Below are 26,380 nucleotides of genomic sequence, written 5' to 3'. Positions count from 1 at the left end.
TTTGTATGGATTTTTTTTGGTGATAGCATAGGGATTGGGCTGACGAGGGTTCTCTAATTTAGATTTTAAAAACCTCTATTATTTTCATTGCTATGCAAGTCAATGTATTTTTAGGTTTTATTTCTTTCAAAAGGCAAGCCACCACACTAGCCATTTGGGGAATAACTAGAATCCACCTAAGTAGGGTTCTCAAGCCTAATATTTCACAGTAACACCAAGAAAGTGGGAGCAACAAAAATCCGCATTCAATGAGGTTAGCAAATATACATAGTATATGTATTAATACTTGTAACATGCAAATGTAACTGAATGTTCAAGTGAAACTTGTAATAACATCATGAAGCCCTTCTTTGTATTTTTATTCTACCCTTTATTAAACTCTATGAGGATTAGTTAAACTTTTCTTGAAAGATTTTATCACTACATAGTTTGAATTATGTGAAACATACTGTAAAAACTTAAAATAGGCTCTCAAGCACCTAAGAGCTATAAAAAAAGAAAATTCTCGTAACACCAACCATTTAAAAAGATTTTTCTCTTTTTGAAATCTAAAGTCCATGTTGACACCAAATATTTATTACTTATGTTACATTTCGCTAATCAGGAAGTATGACGTGTGATTAACCCATCAAAAGAATAATATAGATCTTGATTATCAGGCCCAAAAATTTGTTCAGCCTTTGTCAATGTCTCCTGCAAAATGAACCAAGAAAAAGATATGTGATTTGTAAATACAATGTAGAGATTCACTTCAATGATTTAAAAGAGTGGCTCTCTCTCTCTCTCTCTCTCTCTCATTTGTAAAAACTATGTAAATCACTTCAATGATTTAAAAGGGTGGCCTTCTCTCTCTCTCTCTCTCTCTCTCTCTCTCTCTCTCTCTCCTCGCACTCGCTAATTCCAAAAGTTGGCCATTAACACCTCTCTTTCACCACAGATTCTCTCAACAACAAGATTAATACTATTACTTGTCTACCCGATTGGCCCTAATTAGAATCAACTGAAAGTTGAGACCTAGGGTAGTAAATATTTAATGCCATGTTCAAAAAAGATGACATTCTAATTGCATAAAATTAGACACTAATTATAAAAAGTTTAACCTAATTATAAAATCCTAATTATAAATGAGCTTGAGGTTATCTCAATTTATAGGCTCAGAAAGTATCTAGATTGTAAAAAATGGCACTAATTATAAAATCCTGATTGTAAATGAGCTTGAGTTTACCTTAATTTATAGGCTCATAGAGATCATCTAGATTGTAAAAAGTGGGCATACACTAAGCTCTAGTTGAATTAAACAAATAAATGAAACACACTCAATGAACAAGCAACAAGATACTAATCATAAAGAGAGAACTTAATCTAGGTATTACTTACTCTAATCAAGCTTAATCATAATATAAATAAGCTTAATACAAGTATTCTATTGGAGACAACAAATGTTATCCCGCCATTTATCATTGTATGGGTTCCAAAGCCAAGGAGTAAGCATATAGTTGAAGTGTATAACTGTGTGTGAACACTCACTATGAGTGTACTAGTGTGTGTGTGTGTGAACAGCCTCTAAGGTAGATATTATGCAAGTGTGTATAAGCAATGATGAAATAGCCCATGCCATGTGTCATTGTATGTATGTGTAAGTAATGATGACATAGCCCATGCCATGTGTCATTGTATGTATGTGTGTGTGAGAGACTTAGTCAAAAGATAAGGCTGTATGAATACAAAAAGCATGTACTTGGTGGAGATTTTATATCAATCTATCTATCAATTGGGTTGTGCAATCTAATCTCTCTTTGAGCTTGGTTCTCTATCTCTCTGTCTCTCCACACTCAACTGATAGTCAAGGTGATCTTTGATCCCCCATAGCTTGTCCACCTCCTCTGTAGCTCTACCATGAAAACTTACATGGCATTAGAACCTACCATAAGCCTCTCCCTAACTTCTTTAACTACTACACATCCACATCGATGCTTGCTTATGGTTATGCATCTACACACATCACTGTAACCTACACCCTCACGCCCATCTTCCAGTAGTTCACTTGTGCATAGCAACTCCTAAATACTATCCACAGTAGCATCTGCTTGCACACCTGCATCAAAGCAGCATAGCACATAGAAACACACGCCATCAACAGGCGACTACCACACGTGATGCTCCATCCGTGGGGGAGGGGGGGTCACTCATAAATATGTAAGCGTAGCACATGGGTTCCATAGAAGAGATTTCTAAAATCCCCCTTTTTTACACATTTTTTACATACAGAAGGGTACCATTTAAAGGGGATATTTACAGATTGAATAGAAAAAGGGTGTGTTTTAGTTTTAAAAATTTACATATAAGGGGTTTTTAAATTAGGCCTTGAACAGACATGACACAGAGAGTTTATATATAATGAACCCCCCCCCCCCAGATCATTGTATGGGTTCTAAAGTCAAAGGGTATACATGTAGCCGAAGTGTGTAACTATGTGAAAGCACTCATACTAGTGTGTGTTTTTATGTGAACATCATCTAAGGTAGATATTATGTGAGTGTGTGTATAAGAAATGATGTCATAGCCCATGCCATGTGTCATTGTATGTATGTGTGTGTGACTTAGTCAAAAGATAAGGCTTTATGCCTACAAAAAGCATGTATGTGGTGGAGGTTTCATATAAATCTATCATTAGGCTGTGCAATCTAGTCCCTCTTTGAGCTTGGCTCTCTCTCTCTCTCTCTCTCTCTCTCTCTCCCCACACACACATTGACAGTCATGGTGATCCTTGATCACCCATCTCTTGAGAGCTCTACCATAAAAACTTACATATTCCACAAAGCTTATTCACACTAAGGTCTCATTATCAAACAATAGAAACTACACGTTTATATAAGCTCACCAAGAGCTCTTACATGACCTAAGCAATGATATCAAAGGCTATTGCCACTTAGCCCTTCTAGATCCATGCTAGGTAGATTCCCTTGGTAATTGCCACTTTTACTTTAGGGAGCTAAAACCTTAAACTTAATGTCTGCGATCATTTGATCTCACATCATTGAGCATTGCTCATCAAGGATTTTCCCCATGATGATGCTTATAGGGTGTGGCTTGGTGGTATGGGAGGCCAAGTCTTACTTTGCACGGGGGGACGAGCAAAGCTTCCCCAAGGATGTAGTTATGACCTGTACCTCAGGGGTGAGTTTGGAGGACTCTGTGATGACTGGGAGGTGAGCCTTAAGCCTCGCTCCTTTGAGATTCTATGTCTAGCTCCAGACTCACCCTCGAGCCTTGCTCCTATGTGGTTCCATGTGGAATAGTTCCAAGGTGGAGTTCTAGGGTGCCCATATACTATGAGGCCTCTTTTTGAGAGGGATTTAATCCATTACTCAAACTCATTGATTTCTTGTTGGGACTTGGGAGGAGCATTGAACAAGGGTGCTTCAAAATCAAGAAAGGTTCCAATCAGACTGAATTATATAATTAGGGCATTGAAATGTTTTTTTAAAGGGTGTAGTAATCAATTATTAATTTTTATTTAGAAGTTTGTGAAATGAGTTCGTAGGGTTAATGCTTCCTTTCACAGATTTTTGAATCTAGTTTTAGAAGTGAATCTACCTATTTTTTGGAAAGAAGATGCCATGCTATGCAAATGGCACTATGGGAAGGAGGGGCCATGGGTTAGCGACCTTGGAACGTATTAATTAGTGCTTGGAAACGGACCTTACGTATTAATTAATTAGTGCTTGCGTTAACTAAAAACCATATGTTTTGATTTGGCAGCACTTGCTTTGTTTTCAAACACTAACGATTTGAGTTGTCTACCTCTCTGGATTGTCGATGTGAATTTAACTCCTTGATGTTAGACAAGAAAGCGCTGAATTGCTGGTAAGACAGACGGTTCCTGAGGACTCAATTTGGCAGGTAAAAGGATTGTTAGGTGTTAATTTGAGTATGCATGCAAAGTGGAGAGAAAACACACACACACACACACACACACACACACACACACACACACGTTTTGAGTATGCATGCAAAGCATAGAACACACACACTGAATACATTTGAGTATGCATGGAAAGTAGAGAAAACACAGACACACACAGACACACTTGAGTATGCATGCAAAGTAGAGAAAAAACACACACACACACACACACACACACACACACGTTTTGAGTATGCATGCAAAGTACAGAACACACACACATATACATTTGAGTATGCATGCAAAGTAGAGAAAACACACACACACACAAACACAAACACACACACACACACTTGAGTATGCATGCAAAGTAGAGAAAACACACACACACACACACACACACACACACACACACACACACGTTTTGAGTATGCATGCAAAGTACAGAACACACACACACACATATACATTTGAGTATGCATGCGAAGTAGAGAAAACACACACACACACACACACATACTTGAGTATGCATGCAAAGTAGAGAAAACACACACACACACACATTTGATTCATCTGAGTACCTGGCTTGCCGGAAGAATTCTTTCCCATCCACCCTCGGAGTTTGTCCGGAAATGGAGGGCATGCTATGGTGGGCTGTTCTGTGTGTAGGTGACCGAGAAGCTCTTGCCTCTGTGCCTGCTGCTGCAGAACGTCTGAAAGTAGTTGATCCACTACCTCTGCTCGCCGAGGGCGTCATAGGCAAACCTATATATATATATATATATTTGCCAAAAAAATACAAAGGCAAAAAAATCTCATGTAATAATAAAGTAACGTAACTGAAACTCAGAAAAATAATAATAATGTAAGGTTGAATCGCGGAGAACTTCAATAAATTGTGTTAATATATGGTGGCTTACCACTTGCCATGGAAGTACTGCGCTGATCATCATCATCTAGATGTGGCGCTGAAAGGTCTGAAGCCGCTGTAGACAGCATTGACCCATACGCATCTCCATGATCACTTACAGGCCTTGGGATGATTGAGCCACCTCTATCATCAACTACAAGAAAATATTGCACCCCTCTATTTATATTAGAAGCTTAATACTTGGCTTGTAAAACAACAGGTCTCTACATTAGCTTTGCCCAAACACACACACACACACACACACACACACCAAGTTCTAAAGAACATTAAGTAATTATTGCGGAATATACTTTTTTAAACCTAAAAATCACTAGAAATCATACAAATGCTGGATTTATTACTAAACTATACAAATTTTATCCCTTAAAAATTAAAGGCAACATCGAATTCCAATCGACATCTCTGAATTTCAAACGAGAAAATTACACTACAAACCGGGTTATGTGAGCGCTCCTATGGTGGGACTCCAGGGCCACAACCTCAGCCCCACACCCAATTGCATTAGCCACTCTCCTCTCTTAAAATATTTGTACTAAAACAAATTATAATGTTGTCTTTCTTGGGGCCCATCAAAAAGTGCACAATTGAGAGAGGGGGCCCATGCTCTCCGCCACATTTGAATAGTATCCCAAAGCCTCTTTTGCAACACATAGGTTAGAGTGAGGCTTTACATGTGAGATTTGCTCGCACACCTCATTTGAGGAGAAGGGTCATCAACATGCTTAAGTGGGAGAGGAAAAACTAGCATTCTCGAGGCGGATGCAACAAAAGGAAGGGGTGGGCTCACTAGCATTATGAGGCATAGGTACAATATGGCATGAGGGTTGGTGTTGTGTGAGCAGACGAGGAGGGCTATAGTGGGTATGACAGATGAGTGATATAACTACATTAATTTTGAAAAAAACATGATAGAAAACTTGAACCATGCATAAAAAGAAACTCTCGATTTTATTAAAAGTCCATAGGTTGATTCTATAAAAGTAAGGTCTTCTTGGATCAATGAAATCTGTCCTACTTTAATATAGAGTCTTTGTGACATAAGGAGTTGTTGTATGAAGGTACCTAGGTGAAAAAAAAAATAGTAGCTCAAAGTTCTAAGGCTCTCTCTCTCTCTCTCTCTCTCTCTCTCTCTCTCTCTCTCTCTCTCTCTCTCTCTCGCGGAGGCTTCCATGTGTAGGAAAAGGAGGAGGGACGTTGAAGATTGCAATGGGATATGGTTTCTAGGTAGGATAGAGCCGGCTCAAGAGTACCCATAGTTAGAATTTGTGGGTCTTTGTTTTATGTTTGAGTAGAGTCGAGTTGTTTTATTCACATTTGATGATTTAGGGGAGGCAAGGGTTCTCCCCATATGCCTATCTTTGGTCAAAGGTTAAATTGTAAATATAAGTCGACAAAAGTCAATGGGTGAAAAGCTGAATCCAAATATGTAAGCAATGATGAAGGTTTTCACATTGGTGGTTGGAGGGTGAATCTTGAAGATGGAGTTTTCTTGGAAGTTGGAAGCGACCTTGAAGGTGGAAGATGAAAAGGTTTTTTGTACCTTAGAGCTAATAAAAGCCCTCATGGTTAAGGTTGCTTTTTGATGGGCGTCATGCCCATTATTGGAAATTTCGGTCATAAAATATAGCCACGTAGTTTTAGAGACCATAAAAAATTAAGATAAATTGTAAAAAATGGGTGTTATTTTTGCTAAACCCAATATAGCCAAGTATTTTGAGTGATTTGTAAAAAATTAAGGTAAATTGCAAAAAAGGTTATTATCTCTACTAAACCCATCATTCTAAAGGGTGACCCAGTTGTCAAAAATCATCCTTGCTCATGGTAATAGAAAAAGGGTGTGTAAAGTTTGCAATGGATTTAGTACTATAATTGAGTCTCCTTAAGTAGAATTAAGTATACTATTTAATAAACATGAATTTGACGTACAATATTGATTCTAAGTTTGTTATTATCTTTTCTAATGAATGTGAATTTGAAGTATAATTTTGATCCAATTTCTAAGTTGTTGTCACAGCATTGTTAGGAGGTTATTGGAGGAAGATTAAGAATCTACTTAGGGTTTCCTAACTTCTTGCATTAGGGTTGAGAGAGAGAGAGAGAGAGAGAGATAGCATTTAGAAAGAGAGGAGTTTTATTAATAGTAAAGATATTGATTGTGGCAATTGTATCAAGCATATAATTTTAAGGCTCTCTTCAAATGGTAGCACATTATGATCATGTCCACAACGGCTTCCTCCTCCAATTTTCTCTTGTACATTTTCCATAAACAGCTACCATCCAGCATAGCATCAAACAAACAGTCCATAGTTTGTTGGCTGCAGGCAACTCCCAAAGCATCCCTCCACCTTCAATTGTAAGCAACCGAGAAAGCAACATTTGTAGCGAAATCGGCACAATTCCTTAGTCCCTTACACCTGTGGTTGGCCGATAGCCATCAACACACTAAGGTTTGAAGGAATCCCATTGCTCTAGTTCCTCCACTCATCTGACTCTCCACTAAAGGGTTAGAGCTACATCTTGGTTGACCTTTCACTGATGGGTCGGATCTATCTACCAGTGCCTTGCTTCCTTCAGGAACTTTCAGAAATATTTCGGTTCCTTCTTTTCTTTATCAAGCTTTCTAAGCTCATGCTTTGTGCTACTTTGAAAATGGTCTTGTTGATTGATGCATACACATTTGATATTTCTAAAATAGATAGTATCTTTTCATATGCCCTTGCTCATAACATCTCTCAAACCTGTGGTATTGGTAGTCTTTCTTGCAGTGGCCATTTTCACCACACTATTGACAACTCCTTTTCCTCATTATTATTTAAAATTGACAATTATACAAGCCAATTCATCATTCTATATAGCTACTTTGCTGTCTTTAGTGCCAAGAATACTACCTACTACTCATCCCCCTCCTAGTTAAGGTATATGAGCCTTGTATAGGTTTGTACAATGTTAAATTTGAGGCAGGTGGTGCTAGCCTATTTGTGAGGAGTTGGCATAGAATTCCATTCATCTAATCTCTTGTTATGATTAATTCCTTGGCATGGTAGGTAGTTTCCCATAGTAGCTCTACACTTGTAGGTGTGGGGTGTAGGCTGCTCCTCCTTTAGCCTTAGACTTGTGGAACTCTCACCAGCTACCTAAACTGTAGAGATAGTGGTAGATTCTAGTGAGTCATAACATGTCACGGTGCTCCACTAGGGTGATCTCATTGTATCATTCGAGCATTTTGTTGTGGAGAATGGTGATGGTATGAGTAAGCTACTATGTGGTCACCATGGCTATAGCATCATGGTAGAGCTGGATGGGCTCCATCCCTTTTACTATCCAACATTATAAATCAGGGAATTGACTCTTTTTATTTTGTTTTTGGAAGAAGAAAGTGTGGAGTAGCTTTTTATCCACAAAAAATATTTCTCTTTAGAGTCATACCGACACTACCTTTAAATTTCTTGAAGGCCATAGGGGCTATAGACATACAGACGAATGGTCAACCCCATAGCATAGCACAACAACCAAGGCTCTAGCTAATTTTGTGTGGCAGAAGGAAGAGAACCTATTGCAAGATTGGTATTTTATTTTTCCAGTTGTAGAAGCCAAAGCGTCATTTGCAGATGGCGGGCACCACACGAGGTAGGTGGAGAAATTCAAATTACATTTTTTTTTCTAAAAAAATTATCGAGCAGGTTATTCATCGTGGGTGGCCATTCAAACCAGGTATAAATTTTACTCTATGGGGTTATAAATTCCAAGTGGGAAGAGGGCCTCCTCACATCCTCGTTGGGAAGAGGATGCTAGGAAGAAGGGGGGCACCCACCCGGTGCTAGAAAAAAAATGTATTTTTCAACCAATTAAAATAAGGACAACTCTTAAATATATCTCGTTTTTGTTCCCAAGATCTCTACTATATGCTGGTTTTATAACTAAAATATATGAAAAAACATTCCTTAAAATAAGGGGTACTTAAAATCTCAACCAAATTTTCTCAAATCTCAGCAGGTACAAATACACTAAAATGTCTAGGATTCATAAATAGTATTAAAAAAGGCACCGCTCTCAAAAAGGTACCCCTTTAGCAAAACTAGGGAACCTAACAAACAGTGGGAAGAAAATTCTAAAAAAGGTAAGTGCAATGTGATGTAAATGGAGATCCACATTAGTAACCTCCCACAATGAGATAAAGGAGAAAAATGTTGCCTTTGTTTTGGAGGGAGATAAATTGACCTGATTAACAAGCATTTTGCACCATCCCCCCGGGGTCCACTAAAGAATATGTAAGATAGCACGTGCGTTCAATAGAAGGAGATTTTTCTCGGATGGACTTACAAAAATATTTACATATATAAGGGGTTTTAAAATTGAAAAAGTGAAAATTTTCATACATGAGGGGTTAGTTTTGTTACCAAAATCCATACATAAGGGGTATATTTAATATACCAAAATTTATTAATAAGGGTATTTTTAAATACCCTTTGAACGCACATGCTATAGGTAGTGTTTACATAGTTGACCCCCTAGGGCACCATCATGGACAAAGAATTTACCATCTCAACATATAAAAACCAATTTCTAGGAATGCCCTAGTTTGAAACGAATGTTTTGAACATTTCTGGGTATTTTGGAAATAAAAAACTTGCAAAAATATTCCTCAACCGCTATCACAAATTACATGTAAATGGTGAAATACTTGTAAGTCTCATCCTTTTCTCTTCAAATTTGATGAGAAAAGGTGCCCATTAAAAGGCAACCCTGAATGTGACCCTATGCATGTCTTTATAGTCATACGACTATGCATGTACACATGTGACATGACAATAGTAGGCAGCTTGATATTTCTCAAGGCTTGATGGATGATGGCACATCCATGTATAGCATGAAGAAAAAAATTCATGCCAGTCAAAAGTTGACTAATACGTAATAAAGTGCTAAAGGCCTATGGTCAAGGCCCAATGTGGAGCCTAAGGTATTAATAGGTGTGAAAAGAGACCAAGGGTATATAAGACAATTATAAGGCCAAGTTATAAATAATCACTTTTATCATCTTTACTCAATATCAATCAAACCTTACTTATGCAAGCTTTTATGGGTGGTCATGTAATGGAATCCATGTAAACGATGTCACATGTTCTTGACTCCATGCTAACAAGGCATCTCCTTCCTCCCTTATTTCATTGGTATCAGAGCCTTGCTCTTGATCCATCATCTTCTTCATTTCAATTCACTTTTGATAAAAAATAATAAAAATAAAAGTGTGATTCTTGAAGTTCTTGATTTTCTTGATCTTCTTGATGTGGTGGTCGGATTAGGAGATGAAGCTAAACGTGAAATGATAACTGTAGAAGGTAGAGCTGAGCGCGAAACGACAACTATAGGAGACCAAGCTAAGTGCGAAATGGAGCCATCTACATCATTCCGCCGACATTTTGGTCGCCTCTACAGCAGCTAATGTGGAGATTCCTTCTTCTTTAGCCCAATGGTGATTTTCTTGTGGCTCGATGGTGATCTTGGAGAGGGACAAAAGAGCATTTCAAAATATGAAAACAGAGCATCAAATTTCCATTAATTGGTGATTGGTAAGTTGCTAAGCCTCATTTGTTATCATCAATGCTTAATTTCTTGCAAGATTGGGCCAATATTCAAGCTATGGTGAAAGAATTAGGGTTTTTCACCAAAAAACCCTAATTTCTCACCATTAATACATGCCATTAGGAGCGCATAAATATCATTAGAATCATTAATGATGTCAATAAGCAAACCATTCCATCACATTGTACAATGAATCAATCTTACCTGCTGTCAAGATTGGAAATTTTTTTTCCAAGAATCAATCATTTTCGCCAAGAATTAGTCATTCCTACTTTCTTGAGGAATATTGTGGCTGATTTCATGCATTTGGAAGCCCTATTTACTTTGTCACTTGTTAATGGATGCTTCATATGCTGATTTGCATACAAATAGCATGCCCAATGTGCTAAATATTTGCAAAGCCCCATGCTATGACAAGCATTGAAGGGCATTATTGGTGCTAAGTAAGGCAAGGGTATTAAAAAATTGACTCTAATTGCTTTTGGATGCTATTTTGGTTGTATTGAGATCATTGGGAGATTCATGGATGAGCATGAGTACATGATTGAGTATATCAACATTTGTAAGAGTATGAGTCATGCTTAAAATCAGTTGATAAGTGATCTCAACCATCTATTTGAGATTTAATCACTCTCCACATCACATTCTACTACACTCTTCATTTTTAGTCACTAGTGATGTGCGAGGGTACCCAGTATGTGGAGGAGAAACCGAGGGGAGCATTGCTTGAACTCACCATGTCATGTGAGTACTGTGGTAAAGCGGTATAGTGAGAGATTCGGTACTTGGTGGGAAAGACATGGTCCAAACCCTTGCTCTTGGATTTAAAACTTCAGTGACGGGGTTGGAAGAGCTTGGCCCCTGGAGATCAGCAAGCTTCAACGTGCTTCTCCGATGATAATTTGATTCAAGTACATTGGCAATGACACTATGGGAAATGTATGGGTAATGCAATGATGAATGCATTGATATAAGCAAGTTAATTGTACACAAATTAAAGTGATTTAGAATCACTTGCATTATGGCAAAGGTTATGCAAAGTTTCCTATGCATTGAGGCATCGCCGGTATGTGTTGGATCATTATTGATTGATATTCGATTGCACATATCTAAAGGTCATACAATTTTTTTGTCAAAATTCAATATCAAATGCTATTCTTGGGCTAATAGATGCTTATGGACGTTGAGAATATCATTGGTGATCTAGCTTTGCACACTTGAGACTTGCGGGTCAATTTTAGCTATCTACAAGCAATGCACTAGGGTCAAATTCAGTCATTATTAGTGTGACTTGATTTGAAGCCCTATGGAGTGTTGGATAGTCTCCTTTGAGAGCTTTCTAACAAGCTATCAAGATTTCATATCGCATAGTTTTTTGGGACTATGTGCACAAAAGTGTGGCCCAGTAATAAATTCTCCGTGTTGAGCAAAAAGTGATTGCACATCATGAAAGTATGTATCAAGAGCTTTCCAACAATAAGCCCAAGCATGTCCGGTTCGGAGACCATTTGATCGATCAACTCAAAGTGGTTGTCTTTTTCACTGGTCAACAAGGAAAGTTAACTTTTCAAATCTATTTTCACACATCCTTGATCTACTCATCAAGATAATTCCAATGACCCAAAGATCATGCAAATCAGGGTTCGTTTGAGTGGTTTACTAGAAAACAGGTGTGCAACAAATCTCAAAACAGAGAGGTATAGGACATGTCCAAAGTGGAATCTAGGGTGGCACATGCACATTCCTTTACACACACGGCAAACTAAAGATTATCAAATTTGGAAGTCGTTTGAGAAAATACGGCCTATTTGATTTTTTGGTAGCTTTTGACCGCATAGAGCAGCGTACTAAACCCTAATTCACTTAAGAGGGTTTAGGGTTGATCAAAAAGCAATCATTGGGCTTCAATCCTCACTCCATAAGCTTCACAACAAGATTTAAACCTTGTCGATCGAGCTTCGGACACAGTAGTTGGATCAAATTTTGTACTAGGGACATAGTTAAGCAATTTTGGATCTGATACACTATTCAGGAGTCATGGGTGACTATGATCGTGAGGATGATGAAAACTTCTATAAGAATGAAGATGGTTATAGTATTGATGATAATACTTGCAATGGAAGTTGTACCATGAATGAGGAAGATTGCATTGAAGAGGATACTTTCGATGAGGATAGTGACAATCATGAACATGCATGGATAATGAACAATGTGATGAAGACTATGAGTATGATCTTCAAGGGCATACTAAAGGTATGGATTTTGATGCTTATATCTACAAGATTAAAGCTTGCTACTATGATTCTTCCTATGAAGTCACTCATAGAAATGATGATTGGATCCATGAAAGTGAAGTTGAATCTCAACTCAATCAAGGTGGCTACAATTCTTCCTATGAGGTCACTCATAGAGCAATAAGAAAGCGGAGTTGAATCTCAACTGAACACCCTTGAGAGTGATCTTATAGACTCAATTGATGAGGATAATGATGAAAAGGATTTTGATGCTATGTTTATATTAAGAAACCTTCTTCAAGCATGTATAGTACACAAGGACGAGGCTTCTCTCAAGCGCAAGACCAACTGGAGACTTTTCATCTTCAAGAGCAATTGGTAGAAATGCCTATCAAAGGCCTAAATTATCAATTGGAGAATAAAGACAAAGGATAATATGCTTTCGGAAGACATAAGGAGTATAGAACATTTTGGTGGCAATGTTCAAAATCAAAAGGTTGTGGATGCAAAAGCAAGATTTAGGTTTTCCATGATGTATGGACTTATGCATACAAGGTTGTCGAAACCAATGAAAGTGCAATCTTTTCTTGAGTATATGATGTCTACTCAACTGGTAGTTTGTGGTTCAAAAGAAGAGAGCCATTTTCAAAAACATTTTTTGCATTTGATGGTGAGAAAATCACTTGCATGGGACTGAAGGATTGTATTTGTAATTGGGATGCCTATTCTCATGCCTTTCCTTGTGGGGCGAGCTTGATAAAGTGAAGAAAATGACTTCTCATTTCAAGGGAAGAGCTAGATCTTAGTGGATGAAGGAAATACACAAATATGATTGGGATTGGTTAAATTTGGCATATGATGTTGTGCAACAATATGTGACCACCCAAGAGCAAAAGTGCTTTAGAGAACGATGTATGGTATTCTCACATGAGGACTCTCTATCTAGCTATATGGAGAGATATTAGTACTTTTCCTTTTACGTCTCCAACAACAAAGAGAAGAAAATTATAAAGGGCTTTGTACAAAGATTAGACAAAGATTTCATGCAAGTATCTCAAAGTATTGTGCAAATTGATGAGGACATTAGTCTTGATGAGATCATGGTGTTGGTGGGACTTTTCCACATGCATACCCAAAGGATCAATCACAAGGGCAAGTTTGTTGAACTAAGCAAGATAATAATGAATGAGTTGGTGGTACCCTGTCAGGACTATGGTCCTACGGAAGTCGAACCCTAGCATAAGTTAATAGCTTTCGGAGTCTCGAGAGTATTATTAGTGCTAGCGGGGTTCAGGGGTTAATGGGCGTTAGGGTTTGGTCCATGTGTGTACACATTTAAGTTAGCCCGGCCGCTAAGAGCCGTGCTAACTTAAATGTGTACACACATGGACCAAACCCTAACGCCCATTAACCCCTGAACCCCGCTAGCACTAATAATACTCTCGAGACTCCGAAAGCTATTAACTTATGCTAGGGTTCGACTTCCGTAGGACCATAGTCCTGACATACCCATTCTTGGCTACACTTCACAGTTGAGAGGGGATGGAATTCTTCAACTAATGTTGAAAGCTTTGGGTATCAAAAAGGATAAAAGAGGTTACCCGCTCACTCAAACTTTTGGTCATTGCATGGACTATGATTATGTGGGCCTTTGCGAGTTCATTGGGTTTTCTTAGGGGACAACACACTTGCTAAAATTTCTGAAAAGCAAGTGATTGTGAAGCCATACACTCAAGTGCAAGAAGTTTTGGACACTATCTCATGTCTCGATTGTGTTTCGGCATGCATCGATCTTTTTTCTATGTTGGAAACATCCATATGTGTTGGTGTAGCGGTCCACTGTGAGCCAACGATGAGATTTATGATGGCTAGAAAATTTCAGCCCATTGATAGTTGTGTGGACGAGCCTCCTTCACCTTTCTCAAGGACTCTTCACACTTGGCTTTATGATGCATTGATTGATGATTGTTGTGGTGGTGGCAACAAGCATATGTAGACTGGCATGACTCATCTTTTCTTGGGGTTGACTTAGAGTTGTCTTCAAGAGATATTGATGTGCATGAGATGATGGAGTCCATATGTGTTATGGAGGTGGCTGGTTTTGCTTTGGGGCACTAGACCTTTTAATGCATGTACCCATGGGTATGATGACTTTGTGGGGTGACTCCCATTAGGAGAAATTTGGACTCATTTTTGGGCCCTCTAAGAAGTTCTAAGTCATCATTCTATTGAAAAAAGGGAGCTTATGGATAACTCTACTCTTCGTACCTCAAAACTATATCATGTAACCTATCATTGGAAAGATCTCAATGAGAGGATTCTAACGCACTGACCTCCGACAAATTTGGACTTCATATGCTCAAGTTATGGCCATCCCACCGAAAAGTAATCTCAAAAGTTCCATAACGGAAGCCTCATCCTCTCATTGGTCCTCATGGAATATTCCCTAGAATCCCCAAGGGCTTAAAAGGCCCAAAATTGAGTCCAAGTTTCCCCTAATGTGTCCTTAGAGTTGACTTATAGTCGTCTTCAAGAGATATTGGTGTGCATGAGATGATGGAGTCCATATGTGTTATGGAGGTGGATGGTTTTGCTTTGGATACTACACCTTCTATTGATGCATGTACCCATGGGTATGATGACTTTGCAGAAGATATGGATGTCTATGTTCACGAGAGATTGGATAGCTGTGCATCTACTTTATGTGATGCTCATGGTGTGGACATATGTGATGCTCATGGTGTGGACATATGTGATGCTCATGCATCAATTAGTGTTACTCATGCATTGTTTCGTGTGGAAAGTTGTGCCTTGTATTCACTTATAAATAGTGTTAGTCAAGCATTGATAGGTGGTCCGTGGACTTGTGAATCCAACTTATGATGCTTTTCTGAGTTTGGATTGGAAGGTTAATGATTGTGAGCTCTATGAGACCACTTCATGTGTGGATGCCTTATCGGATTCTAGTATTGAGGACGGGGTCATGCCTATGTTAAATTCGAGGATCACACTTGGGACACTAGCGAGGGTTTCACATACGGTGATGATGATGCACACAAGGATTTAGTCTATGTTGATCATAGCTATGTGTATTACATTGATGCCTTATCTACACCTATTGGATATGCTTTATACTTCAGTGATGTGGATGGCGATTCTCCCATGTGGATTTCCATTTGACCCAGGGGGTTACATGGTTGTCTCTATCTCTTGGGAGCATTTGATGGATCAAATTAAGAGATATAATAGTGATTTTGCTTGCTAGAATTTCCTATAAATCAATGTTAGAGAGCTTCATACTACTTGGATATCATGGCACTTGCATTTGGAAGTGTTGATAAGGGAGGTACCATCATGGAGAGCAAGTTTGGGGCTGTTTTGCATGCTTAAGATGCAATTTTTGGCCATTATAAGCAATTTATAGCCATGAATCACTTGGGAATGTTCTCGCATGAGTCATTCTTTTCCACATACTTGGTGGACATGGATTTGAGGACTTTCATGTGGATACCCAACCCATATGGAAGCCTAAATGTTATAAGGTTTCGAGGATGAAACCTATGGGTGGGTATAGTTTGTAATAAAGTGCTAAAGGATTATGGGCCTTGGGCATGGCCCAATGTGGAGGCCAAGGTATTAATAGGTGTGAAAAGGGGCCAAGGGTATATAAGATAACTATAAGGCCAAGTTATAATAAATAATTACTTTTATCGTCTTTATTCAATATCAATCAACCCTTGATTATACAAGCTTCATGGTGACCTTCACCCATGTATTGAACTCCATGTAAATGATGTCCCATGTTCCGAACTTCACGCTAATGATTCATCTCCTTCCTCCTTTCTTTCATAATAAGTGATACCAATGACCATCATGAGAGGAGGCACTTTTGTTAAACTTTAATATTAAAAATTATCTCTATATGCAAACAAGAGAAACAAGGGGTTTGCCCTTGTTTTGGGGAGGGAGAGAGAGAGAGAGAGAGAGAGAGAGAGAGAGCTCCTACATTTCTTTTTTCTGAACAACAAAAGATATTTTTTAGTTGATAATCCAATTTTGGGTTTCCCAGATGTTTTTTTTGAATAACAAGAGATATTTTATTAGTTGATAATCAAATTTTGGGTTTCCTAGATATTTGACAATGTAAATCATAGAAAAGCAATGATCACCTTTAGTTACAGTTGTAGAATTTACGTATGTTGGTTGTGATAGTATCTCGATATCCTCAATTTGCTGTATTTCATCGATGAATTACAAAACTTCAATAAAATCACCTATTAAAACTATTAATGTTGAGATGATACCACCAAAATGAGTAAAAAATCTAAAGATTTGAGTTTTTCAGTCTTTATGCATGTAATGAGGTGTGCTACTTGACTAGTCTTTTAAAAGAGAGTATGAAAGCTTTCAAGAACAATATCTGAAAATATGGCTATATATCTTATGTTTGAGGGAAGCTTTGTTATTCAATAGCATGCAACTCTTCATACTTAAAAATCAATTGAGGGAAGCTCTGCGATTCAATAACAAAAGCATGTAACTCTTCATACTTAAAAATCACTTGCAATGTGACAACAAGGCCAGTAGAGTAATAGAGTTCAAACAAAGTGAGCGTGGGGTTCAATTAGCACCTGGTAAAATATATAAGTATCTCTTGTTGGGAAGGTGGATATATACCATTAGCTCAAGCTATCGTCGTGTAGTCCCTAGTCATCGAACTCGGGTCCCCATTGTTGAACTTGACTATTCTACTAGCTGAACTACTCGTCCGTCTCGACAGTAACCAAGCATATACAAGTATCACAGCACCAACCAAGCATATGATACTAGAACATACATTTTAGTTTTCCCATAAAGGAGCCTAGAGGAGGCCCAGAGTATGCATACTCTAGGGCATGGATAGAGTGCCGACACATGGAGGGCAGGATTCGTGCCCATCTAGCACGGCAAAAGGGCACAGTCTAGCGGCGTCCCAAGTCAACCTAGCAGATCAGTTTTGTTTCTGGGTATTCTAGATTTCTCTATAGAGATGGAGGTTGGCAAGTATTAGGACAGGACTAGAAGGTGGAAATATTGTGGAACGCAAGGAAGAAAGTGGGGGCTGGGGGGGGGGGGGGGGGGGGATAAAGGCAGCCAATTAAGGGTAAGCAAGGGTCTGGGGTGGGCAACTAGGAGGAGATCAAGGCACCAATTTACGGTAAGAAAGAAGAGGAAGGGAGAGGGGTTTCCTTGTCATACCTACCTTGGAGAGGAGAGCAAGATCGTGACCGGCGTGGTTGTTAATAAAGTGCCATATTATTCTTCCCTCCAAGACTTAGGACACTCCCCCGAGGGGATGGTAGGTTCTTCCAAGGACAATTGTGTAGATTCGTTGTGTTGGGGCATTGAGAGAGATGAGTAGAGCCTGTGGTGGTTGGGTGCTTGTTGCCCTTATTCAAGAGAGGTTTGAGGACTCGAACCCTCAACTCCAGCCTTGGCAAGGCTAGAAAACAGGGAGAAAAGAAACAAATCGCGTCATTAAAGAAACGAGAGAAAAAGTAAAAAATGGAAGAGAAATCGGAAAGCAGTAAAAAAGCAAACGAAGATTATCGTATATAACGAACAGTGGTGAAATGACGAGCTGGAAAAGGAGTGAAATGATGACATCCCCTAGACCTACTAAAGGAGTGAAATGATGACATCCCCTAGACCTACTGCCTCATAGTGCTATGAGAGTTGGTGGAGGCGCTTGGTACCTCTGTGATGTCCACCATGTAGGATGTCAGGCCTTCCACTCGTTCTGACATGGGGAGGCGCAAGGCTTTCTTCAGAAATGGGCCAAGACGTGGTCGACTGAGGGGTGGCAGACAAAGTGGCCACGTCCTTGGGGTCCATGAGTTGCTCCCCCACACAGCCCTCCCTCTCCCCATTGTGCAGCAGGAGAGGCTAACAAGCTTCTGGGTTGGTACTCACCTCATTGGCTCTGCCGTTCCTCCGGATTGGGGCACTCTAATAGTCTTGCGTCCCGAATTGGTGTGGGTTGCCCCCCCCCTCCCTCTCTCTCTCTCTCTCTCCCCCCCCACAACATCCCTCTGGCAATCTTCCGCATGCAGGAGGATCTGGGTCAGTCTTTGGACTCAGAAGATTGGCTGCTTGCACATTGCCGTCTTGCTCTGGGCACGTGGATGGGCCATGCAGGTGGGTGCTCTCCTTTCCGAGGAGGATGGCCATTCGTCTCAGGCACTTTCGAATCTCGGTCATCCCCGCTTCCTCAGTACTGGTTCTCCCTTGCCACAGAGGCAGTTGAACCAAGCTTGATTGAGCTACAACCTTAACTTCAAAGGTTCCTAGGATGCTCCTGTTATCTGTACAGGATTTTTGATTTTCTCGACAGGCATGTGCAGGCTTGCCACTGCCAACCAAAAGCAGGTAACCTATATATTTAGAGTCATGTAAAAAACTGAAAACCGATCATTTCACATGGAATTTTTGTGTTGACTCATACTACTGAAAAACAAGCATTGTTTAGGACACCAGGGAAAAACTTCAGTGTAATCACATCTGATGTAATGGTTTTGAATAACTCACTGAGGCGGTGTCCTCATCTTCTTGCAATGTTTGCAACAGGTTTTTCTTGAACATTTCCAGCTGCATACCCCAAAAAAACAAAAAATACAAAAGAAATAAAAACAAGAAGCCAGGAGCTACCATCAGTTTAATAATAAACCAAAGTTATATGCACGTCTATCAAAAAAGAAGCCAGGAGCTACCATCAGTTTAATAATAAACCAAAGTTATATGCAAGTCTATCAAAAACTGATATGATCCATTCAAACATAAATGTACATTGTGCTTTAGCCCTTGAGCAATTATGATCAAATGAGTAGAGGCCTTCACAGGGCCGGAAATGCCAAAAGGGATAGCCCCATTCACTCCTTTTGGGCCTAGGAAACTTATCAAGAGGGATTGCATGCATCCAAGCTATGAGGTAAAGGTGGCTAAAATGACAAGAGGAAACTTCCCTCAGCATGGCCAACAACAAGGGGTAGACTAAACAAGTGGAAGAAGTAGCTGAAGAGGTGGTCAAAGAAGCAAAGACAAAATGGAGTAATGTGGTGCAGAGAGAAAGGAAGTGACTAGAAATATTGTGCCCATGAGCAAGAAGCAAATCAGGAAGATCTTCTGGTAACAAACTAACGCATCTTAGAGTATCTTCTGTGCCAACCCTGTGTTCTCCTAGAGCACCTTTTGCACCAACCCTGTGTTCTCCTAGAGTACATCCTTTCTTTCAGAGACATGGCTTGTAATCACATTTCATCCCTTGTGTTCATATGCCTTTAGCTACTATGATATGTAATTTTCATTTTCTTTCTTTTGGGATGCAACTTATAATATGCAGGATACGCAGGCATGGTAGTACTCATGGCTCAAGGTTTTCCTCCTCATAAGGAGTCACCATCTATCAATATAGAGATTAAAGAGGATGCATCCCATGTCTCTCACAACAGAAAAAGGTAACCCTGCCTGGAAACTACAATGCAAAGACTCAGCAAACTAGTAGGTGAAGCTGGATGATTATCATTAGGATGTGGTGAGCTACAGGCTGAGGCTGGCTCTAAGGAAGTTAGAATACCAAAAATTCCAGAAAACAAGGGAAATATTTTCCCCTTATGGCCATCATCTAGTAGAACAAGATTGCTGGCTGATTATTTACAATGGGCTATCTTGGGTGGCAAGTCAAGAGGCCATACATATTTTTTCCTATCATTAAGTTATGGTGGGAAAAGACCAAGGTATGAGAAAATGTGACCTAAAATGATGCCAATTGGCTTCCACCCCTAAAACAAGAAGATGATCTTGTAAGAGGATATAGCGTGTAGGTAATACTCACAAGAAGTAGGATTTTTCACAACACAAAACTTTGAACTCGAATTACACACAATAACAGAGATAGATAATAATATTGTATTACTGAAGTGGTAAATAGATGGCAAAACCTACTTTTTAAAAGAGAGCTTCGATGGCTAGTCTAGAATTTTTGAGACAAAGGTTGTATGCTAATAGAAGTTAGGAAGTAAACTCAGAGTGTGTGGAGAAGAGGTTGGTCGTGTATCTGTATAGCCTTGTATGTGCGGGGTGGTGCATAGGTCCGCAATCATACACGATGTCACTGTTTGCGGTAGTCATATGCAATGGAGTGCATATTAGTATCTCACCTCCCAATGTCCGGGCTCTCTTAAGCACCTTTGGGTTCCACAATGTCAGGACAAGGTGTCTGAGAGTAAAGGCTACCCAGACCATGTGTGGACTAATGTTATGGGACACCGATCCACCGTAGCGTCGGTGTAGCCTATTTGGCAATGTGCCAAATTTAATCTTAACCATATGCCTCCTAGGCTACCATCTTGTGTGAATACAAGGATGTCAGGCGTTGCTCATGGCTACTCCTCATAATGGGGGCCATGCAAGCATGAGCTAGCCGACACTTGGACAACATAATATGAGGATGGAGCATTGATATCCAACACCCCCCCCCTCAATATCCACCCAAAGATAAAAGTTATATATGTGGTTTGATGCTGAGTCGATGAAGATGCTGCTCCATTTGGTCCCTACTAAGAGCATTTGTGAAGATATTTGCATAACTCTCTATCGGTGGATGATAGACCATCTCGACCTCCCTACACATAGAGAACAATGACCACATACATTTTGTGCTTACAAAAGGCATACAAATTTGCATCTCGAGGGTTGCATGAGAGGTATTCACAAAATAAAGAATGTGCACAGTCGCATTAACTCTCTCAACCCAAAAGGATTTAGAAAGATCTTTGCAATTGTCATCTTGACAATATCGTGATTCTTTCACTACAACACCATTTTGTTGCGGAGTGTAGCTACCAATTTATGCCGTTTTTCTTGAAAAACCTAAGAACTCATTAGATATGAATTCTCCTCATTAATTTGTCTTGAAATCAATTCAATCTGGTTCCTATCTCAATTTCAATCAATGCTAGCCATTCCTTAAACCTTCCAAAAGCCTAACACTTTTTTCTAAAAGAAAATATACCCAAATCTTCCTACTATAATCAAATTAACATGGAAAAATAAGAAGAATCTCGAAGTGTAAACGTCTTACAAAGATCAACATATATGAGCTTAAGCCTTGGCGCTAAAATTGGTCTCTTTGCCTGAGGGTTTTTCACACACTTTGCAAGCTTCGCCGAACCTCTAAGTCAGAGTCTATGATGGTCGAGACAAAAAAAGGTTCCTCTTCATATCTAGAACGTAAAGAACATTTTTGAAAGACTTTTTGCAGAACCTTCTTCAAACATGAATAAAATAGTACTTAAACCTTTGATTGGGCACTTTGCATCGTTACCCAAGATCACCATGACATCATCTCCCACCATAGGCTTTAGAGAGAGGAATACCAATCTTAGTGATTGGTCATGTGTTTAAAAGGCCCTTATCGGTGATCCAAGAATCATCATGCATTGCAACATTAGTTGTTTCCCTTGTACATTTCTTTGGTCTTGAGAGTGTCATTCTTAATAACTATCTGCTTTTTTTCTACATTCTTTGGCTATGTACTCCTTCTTGTTGTAGGAAAAATATTTAACCTTTTTCTTCTGATTTTTAAGTGTTGGGATCCTTACTCTCTTCTTTTTCTTAACTCAGAGAAATCTTGGTTGCTTACCATTGCCACTTTGCATCTGCATCTCCTCATCCTAAAGTATTGAGTCAAACTCAAGTGAGAGAAGTCGGCCTGACACCAGTATTTAAAGACGTAACAAAACTATCATATTTATGCATCAATAATCTTAGCAAGATCCAAGGAGAGAACACTCATGTCAATTCTCCCCATATGGTCATGGGGAAGAGCTTTGACTTTGGTGAGGAATGCCTCCATTGCTTCAGCTTCATTCATCTTCTCTTGTTGAGTTAATTTTTTAGATTTTGAATCCTTGAGGGATTCATGGTCTTATTTTGACTCTATAACAAAGCCCATGCACTCGGAGCTATGGAGACATGTTGAACCAAAATGAAGCACATTATCTTCCATGCTAGTTTTAATGGATGTCTGCATCCCTTTGTCTTCAAGCTTGGATAAGATCGAGTAAAGGGTTTCCTTTTAGATTCCTTGTTGGTAGGGAGTGAACATTAATACTAGTAAGTGTCTCAAAGCTCATAGGAGGATAGGATAGCCTTGAGAGATTGAACTTCCAAAGAGGATAACTAGTTTCGTCAAGCTTTCCATTAGCATCGAATGGTGATGGGGTGGGTCTTGTGGAAGATGGCACTTCTTCTAAGGGATTGTGATAACAACTAGCAACAAGAAGTTTCATACAGAGCCGGAGCTTTGTGAAAGAAAGTAACATCTAGGTTAGTCTGGATTAGGGAAAGCTTGAGAGATTAGCACTAAGGAATATGGAAAGTAAAGTGTAATGATAGTCCAAGGTTCAAAAAGGTTTCAAAAGATATAATAGTCCTAGAGTACATGCATTTTATAGTCCCCAAGGCCCATGTGTCCTAATCCCATATGTAAATGATCCTAAGCCCAAGTGCCTAGGCCCATCCCATGTGTATGTGCATCCTAAAACACTTTGTTACACTCTAGCACCATGTAAGAGGATACAATGTGCGGTGTGGTGTGTATGCAGGCAGTGCATGCGGACAATAGTAGGATCTTTTATAGTGGAAAACTTTAACCTTAAATTATATATAACAAAGATGGATAATTACTTACTATTTTACTGAATTTTACTGAAGTGATACAATACATGGCAAAGCCCCATGCTCCTTTGAAAGGGATCTTCAATAGTAGATCTAGGAGTTCTTAGACAAAGACTATATGCTAGTAGAAGGTAGTGCGAGTAAACTCAGTAATGGTTGATAAACTCTATGGAGAAGGGGCTGGTCATGTATCTATATAGGCCTACATACATGAGGTGGCCCATGATATGACTATGTAGGTCCACGGTCATAGTCAGTGCCATTGTCTATAATGTACACTTGACTCATAAAGATGTACTAGTAATTACATAGCAGTGTTCCACATCCTATGGCCATTCAGGCTCATCATGGGTCTCATTTAGGCCTTGTAAGGCCTTGTAATGTCAGAGTAAACTTTACCTATTGTGCATGTATGGACCATTTATGGGAAAATGATTCACTGTAGCATGTAGCCCATTTGGCAACGTGTCAAACCTAATCTAAGACGTCTCTAAACCATCTTACCTCCTAGGCTACTATCCCATATGAATAAGGGGATGCTGCGCCTAGACTACTAAACTATGGCTGCTACTCCTTAAATGGAGGTTGTATAAACATGAGCTAATCGGTGCCTAAAAAATAAAACGTTAGGCTAGAGCATTGATATCTAACAAATTATTATGGCCTTAGTCAAGAGACCTTATGTATTTTTCCTTCTTGGTGGTGGAGAATCGAGCATCTACTTATTTAGAACAAGATTGTGGGTGATTATTTATAATGGGTTATCTAGCTGGCCTAAGTCAAGAGGCCTTACATGTTTTTTCTTCTAGGTGGAGGATCTATCACCATTAGAGAATTGCCTTCTTTGGTTGCAGGTGGCAGATAACTGCCCTCATTTTACTTCAAAATTTTCTCATACTTGGTCTTTTTCCGCTATCAAAATTTTTCTACCCCCACGAGTGGAGATCCAGAGTGGGTGGTAACATTGTGGCAACTATGTAATGTACACAAGGTATAGACCTTTGTCATTGTGTGGAAGATCACAATGGTCTTATACACATTGATACATAAATACATTTATGCTTGAGTGCTACATACTATGTACGACACATACATGCATACATATACACAAACATTCATGCATAGATATACACATCCATACATATGCCCCAACCACCGGCTTCTTCTTTACAGATTTAGTCCAACAACTAAAGAAGATTTTTACCAATGTGTTAGACTAAGTAGATTCAAGGCTTTCTGCCCAAGATAGAAGATGGCGCCACGTCATTATTATCTCTATCATTCTTAAAGGAGGCACCGCTAACTTCTAAGCATTAGTTTAGGTGTTAACATTCTAAAAACCATCTCTAACCATGCTTATCAGCATGCGAGTAGATGCTTAGATACCTTTGAAATCTCACGCTTTAATTTTTGAACCATTGTTGCCAAAACGTTTTTCTCATTGGTTACTTTTTCCTGGACAAGGGCATTTAAAAAACAATCATGAGAAATATAATGGCATTTTATGATGGGTTCATGTGTGGTGCTTTTTCTGCACAAATGTCAACGTGTTGGAACTGGCAGAAGTTTGTTGCTAGCAAAATGATATAATGGAGGGAGGGGTGTGGGTGTGGGTGTGGGTGTGGGTGGGTGTGTGTGTGTGTGTGTGTGAGAGAGAGAGAGAGAGAGGGGGAGGACCTGGTCATCGAGGGCTTGAGACAAGCGGAAGGAAGTGTCTTGGAGGGTGCGCTCAAGGTCGTTGATGCGCTGCTGCATGGAGTGAATGGTGCCTTCCTTCTCGCCCAGCCTCTGGCGGAGCCGCCCCGTCTCGGCCTCCAACTTGTTCACCCCGGCCACCACAGCCATGGACGTTATCTTCTGCGCCACCTCCAGCTGCTCGAACGGGTCGGCGGGCAGCGCCGCCAGCAGCTTCTGCGAGAACTCATAGTTCCCCGCCGCGCCAACCCCATCATTAACCATATGCTCACCCTGAACCCCTCCTATTAAGGGCCTAATCCCACTCTTAATGGGCTGATCTCTCTTTGGCTTCAATGTTTTGGTTGTGGCTGCTTCAATGTTCGCCTTCTCACGTGTTTTGCTGTATGAATGCAGTGTCGAGAGATTTTTGTTTCCCAGGCGTACTCTCAGAAGAGACGGATTCTTGTGACTCGATTGTCAAGCATAGTTTCGTGTAGCTGAGCTGCAGCAGGAATCGCTCGTAGCCGCCCGATTCCCTACCCAACGGCTTAGATCGACTTCCCGCATGCATTTCTCCCGTTACGGTTGGGATTCGTTATTTGCATTCAAGGTGTGAATGTTCCCTTGATACAGTCACTCTTGCAATACACTGTGGAGTTCGAAACAAGAGGTAATAGAGTGTGTGGAGTAGGATGAAATCAATGGTTAGTTCATATTAAGAGGTGGAAATGTGATTTAGTAGACTAAGGTCCAAGGATCTAACTTAGATTTGTAACGTACAAGAAACATCCTTTTGTAAAAGCCATTATCCCTCCAATATGTGCCCACACCGTTTTTTTTCTCCGCTTCACTTAAATAGATCGGAATATGCCATGAAACAAATTTGCACAACCTTCATTGGCTCAATTTAGTAAGAGATCTAATATAATCTTTTTTTAAAGTATATTGGACACATGGTGCACCACGTACTCGAGCACTCGGAGGTTCAAAGACACAAAGACCGGCAAAAGCAAGGGATGAGGTCTGTGCGCAAGGGCAGTGCAGAGCTGATTGCAAGCTCGCCATGGAAACTCTGTCAAAATAACATGCAGAAAGAGACCCTCAAATAGCTTGGAGGAAGAGATAATAAGAATCCATTAACAACATGATAAATTGCAAATGGAGGAGGGGATCACGAAGGATAAACAAGTGTGCACAGTGGGGCAGGAGCTCCAGGTCCCTATCAAAAAATTTTTTTTAGCTGTCTCTTTCTTCTTCTGAGATAGCTCTCTCTCATTTACTTGCTGTTAACATCTAATTAAGTGTGCAGCAATCAAATTTTATCTTAAAAAATAA

General features: G+C 39.7%; 1 protein-coding gene across 1 annotated transcript; it reads right to left on the bottom strand.

Annotated features, from left to right (window-relative positions):
* Window positions 1–559: 559 nt before the first annotated feature.
* Window positions 560–25,327, bottom strand: LOC147628436 (uncharacterized protein At4g15545-like). Its single transcript, XM_086813050.1, has 8 exons — window positions 25,046–25,327; window positions 24,755–24,823; window positions 19,220–19,279; window positions 16,822–16,885; window positions 4,831–4,971; window positions 4,489–4,672; window positions 3,805–3,883; window positions 560–693 (listed from the first exon to the last, which is right to left on the bottom strand). The coding sequence occupies exons 1-8, from the start codon at window positions 25,325–25,327 to the stop codon at window positions 601–603; spliced, it is 972 nt and encodes a 323-aa protein (XP_086669176.1). The 3' UTR covers window positions 560–600.
* Between the last annotated feature and the right edge of the window lie 1,053 nt (window positions 25,328–26,380).

This window comes from Cibotium barometz, chromosome 19 (assembly GCF_041138505.1).
Source record: "Cibotium barometz isolate CiBa-2024 chromosome 19, ASM4113850v1, whole genome shotgun sequence".
In the NCBI taxonomy this organism is placed as follows: domain Eukaryota; kingdom Viridiplantae; phylum Streptophyta; class Polypodiopsida; order Cyatheales; family Cibotiaceae; genus Cibotium; species Cibotium barometz.
The sequence above is the reverse complement of the archived record's forward strand: the minus strand, read 5'-3'. Positions and strand labels throughout refer to the sequence as shown.